General features: G+C 41.6%; 1 protein-coding gene across 1 annotated transcript in view; it reads right to left on the bottom strand.

Moving 5' to 3' along the window:
- Nucleotides 1-3,055: 3,055 nt before the first annotated feature.
- Nucleotides 3,056-3,914, bottom strand: part of rxfp1 (relaxin family peptide receptor 1) — a 71,789-nt gene continuing 70,930 nt past the window's right edge. The window contains exon 18 of the mRNA XM_073487266.1: nt 3,056-3,480. Coding sequence (XP_073343367.1) covers nt 3,056-3,480 — 425 coding nt within the window. The remainder of the gene's footprint in view (nt 3,481-3,914) is intronic.

Raw genomic sequence — 3,914 nt, 5'->3', positions numbered from 1 at the left:
GCAAATGTAGATCTGTACACGTCCATCACTGTCCCAGTCAGTCAACACCTGAGGTGGTCACGTGCAGACCTCAGGTGTGTTAAAGGAGCCGTCACAGGTTACAGATGTGGGCCCAGAGATCTACAGGGCGGTCATGTTGACTTATATGAATATATGAAGCGTAGTAAAAGCAGGAAGAAGCCTACACTGCTGTGCAATGCGCATGAAAATGTAAATAAAATCTGTTTTTCAGTGCTGTTCGCACATGGCAGCTGGGTTTCTGCGGCCCTATACTGAACGACCCAAGGGTCCGGGGCCCGGTGGCTGGGAACCCCTGGTTCAGCCGACCACCGCTGGTTGAGTGTTACTGGGCCCACGTGCATTAAAGTGTGGAGGATGAACTGGGGAGACTCAGTCTGGGGACAGACTCTCTGTAGTCTGGTGGCAGCAGATACTTTGTGTATTTGTGTATTTGTGTATCTTTTGCCAGGTGGAGGAAGGATGAACAGACTGCTGGGTGGGTGTGCAGACATCTCACTGAACTGCCTTTGTATCATCTGGTGTTGTGAAGACCATGGCACACCTATACCTACCTGGACAGTAGCCTATGCATAATCTGTGGACTGACCTGGACAGACTAATCTAACTGGTACGCAACCGTTGCCAAAAACCATAAAGCTCCTACAACTTAGTGACAGCCCTGTGTGTAAAATGACAATTAAATAAACCTTTCAGACTTTTACTGAAGCACTGTTCTGTATGTGTGACCTTCACTTTAACCAAGGCAGCTGATATTTTAACACGATACCTTTACTTTTACTTACTGCATCTGCCAGCAGTGAGCTAAAGTACAAATTTAAGTTTGAGTAAAAATGTTTTGCTAATTATGACTGAAACACTTTTCAGAGGCAGAAACGAGACTTTTTAACTCTTCATTTATCTGACAGCAGAGTGACTCTGAAAATCATCATTTTTTTAAGTTCACTCACTCAGTATCCTCTAAATGTTCATGCCTCATTGGTTGGCATTTCTTTTTATTACCACTGTTCTTTGATTGATGTTTGTAATTTGAGATGCTAATTTATTTTCTAGCATTCCCAGCTAACCATTGTGCCGACACAGCATTTCTCAGCAGGCCACTGTCTTAATATTTTTACTCTTTTGGACTTGATGTATATTGTTATTGTTATATATGTTATTTATTAAACTAATTACTGTGTTCTACTTACTGTGACTTCGGACGATGCCAGTCGAGTTCGTCTATAACGTTGGGAATCCACTTTTCTAATCAGTGTAATTCATTTGTTGGCTACAATTCCTCTGCTTTCACTCATTTCATTGTTGTTCGTGGTATACGGTCGCCACTCATGAGAAAAATAACCAACACGAATCAAATAATAATCAACAAGCAGTCAAGAGGCATACAGTATTTATTTTCCACTTTTCAGTCAAGAAAAAAAATCCTTTGTAATTAATTCATTGAGGGACACGAGTCAATACAACAAATTAAGTGATAACACATTAAAAAAAACAATTTCCCCGAACAATATTAATCATAAGCCTGCAGATATTATGAATATATCTCAAGCAAACTGCTGGCCTCTCTCTGGTTCAGCATGTATAGAAATGTAAACACAAACGGCACATACAATGTTTTCACAAATCATTGTTCAAATAAATGACACAGCTCTGTGTTACAGCATGTTCGCTATACATTCATACATTTACAATGTCTGAGAAAGTCCATTTCCACAGGAATTAAAGTTTATGATCACTGTACAAATGTCTCAAATGTCAAAATGACTGTACAGGCTGAGGTCACTGTGTAAAAGCGAGGTTCAAACCCACAGACCAGCTGGGGAGTTTCTCCACAGGATGCGTATAAAACTATTTAAAACTGCTACCTGTGTAGCTGCAACCCACTCGCCAAGCTACCTGTTTGTACCTGCCATAACTAAGTACATTCTTTGTTTAACATATTGAAATATCTCATACATTACATTCAATATTTCCCAAAATATATTTTCTGGAGATATACTCTCTTAATTGCTGAGATGAATGAACCTGATCACATTTAAAGCCCCACCTCCAGTGTATTTTCACTGGCATTTGAATGATATGAGTCATTTCTAATATTTTTTTGACAAATAACTTAAAGGTCATATTGGTAACATTTGTATATCTTTTTTTAATTATTATTATACATCTACAGAGCTTGTAAAAAGGTGCAGAAAAAAGTATCTCTTTTCCTTAGAAACAGGATGATGATTGTGACCATTTTAAAAGTGTAGTCGGGTCCAAAATGATTGTTTTGTTTATGTTTCAGGATTCTGACAGCTGTTGTCACGTGGTATCTGTGGTTCATCAGCGTCTTGATGTTGCCAGTTTGTAGAAAAAAACGTAAAACTGAGCTCTACAGTAACAAGATGGACAAGCTGGATGCCTGTGCATCGGTGGCAGCTGCGTTGCTGCGGCTGCGTTTGACTTTGATAATTATCGATAAATATGATGACGTGATTTTCCTTCACCCCGCTGAAAGAGCGAGAAAGTTGCCAGTGCAACAAACTGTTGTGGTGTTGTCTGTGAATGCAGTGGAGGCGGGGAGCCATCAGTAACAACTTCAATATTAAAAAAAGTAAGGTGTTGCTAAGGTTGAATAATGACGTATGACTACAGTAATATCTGGGAATCATACTTCATCCTCCATGCTTGGCTTTATAGGCTTTACAAGAGTGACGTGGCTCCTTTAAGAAGAGGGCAGTGTGTGTGTGTGTGTGTGTGTGTGTGTGTGTGTGTGGTTGTGTGAAGTTGTCTGATGGCAGTAAATGATCAGTGCAGATACTCAACTCCCAAGAACTTATGTTTGAGTGACAGCTATCGCTAACCCTGCTAATGAAGTTCTTTGTTCTAGACCGGCGGTCTGGTTCTGATGATAATGGATCATGTCCGACTATCAGCCACAGCTCCGTGCTTGTTAAGCGTTAAACAGGACGAAACACTGGCTGGAGCGGGGCTTTAATCTGTGGAGCTGACTCTTTGATGACACCACACACAGATCTGTGTAGATCCAGATGACCTACATGAGTTCATTTTTGTGTGTGTATAAGTGTGTGTGTGTGAGTGTGTGTGGTATCGTTGGCTTCTGTGAGCACACTGACAGCACTGTGTGCTGCTTCTGTTGCTGCTGCGTGCACGCGGTGATGTCATTGTATCCGTCGTCGGCGTTTTCCACAGGGGTGAGCTTGGTCAGCGTGTTTGACTTTTCCAGCGGATCCCCCGCGGTGAGGCCGGGGCTGTTCTCCGGCAGGGGCCACATCTCCTGCCAGGTGAGCGACGGATGATGAGCTGCGTGACCGCTGAGCAGAGGTCTCTTCTGTCTGTAGTTCGCCCATACCTGCAGAATGGTCTCTTTGAAAGGCCGTGTGGTCAGCGTGTAGAGGATGGGGTTAAGGGCGCTGTTAATGGGGAGAATAAATATGACCACCCAGGAGCTGATGGTGCCTGAGGAGAGAAAGGGCACAGACAGGAAGAAGTAAACAGTCTGTACAAAGTCTGTGTTTAAAGATTATTAAGTGTGGTTATGCGTTTGGAGAATATTGAATATAAAATCCTCGTATCAAAGCCACCTATGCAATTGGTCAAAACCCCTTTTATCACTGCAGGGGACCTAATTATGGAGCCACAGCTCACCAGGTAGTTTATGTAATGGATTCTGCAGAGCACTAAATGGTCATTTGGGTATAAAGTGAAAACAATGAGTTGGCGACAGTTTAATGCACTTTATTCAATGATGAATACCTTTTGAAAAACCTTTTAAACACCTCTTATAGTTGGAAATTTAATAACATACAGAAAATTCAACATTTTAAAGAAATACTCCATTAAAAAAGTCTGTTTTGAGCACTCCTCTCCCTGTAGGCTTGAAATGTGGCTCT

This window comes from Pagrus major, chromosome 18 (genome assembly GCF_040436345.1).
Source record: "Pagrus major chromosome 18, Pma_NU_1.0".
NCBI classification, from domain to species: Eukaryota; Metazoa; Chordata; class Actinopteri; order Spariformes; family Sparidae; genus Pagrus; species Pagrus major.
The sequence above is the reverse complement of the archived record's forward strand: the minus strand, read 5'-3'. Positions and strand labels throughout refer to the sequence as shown.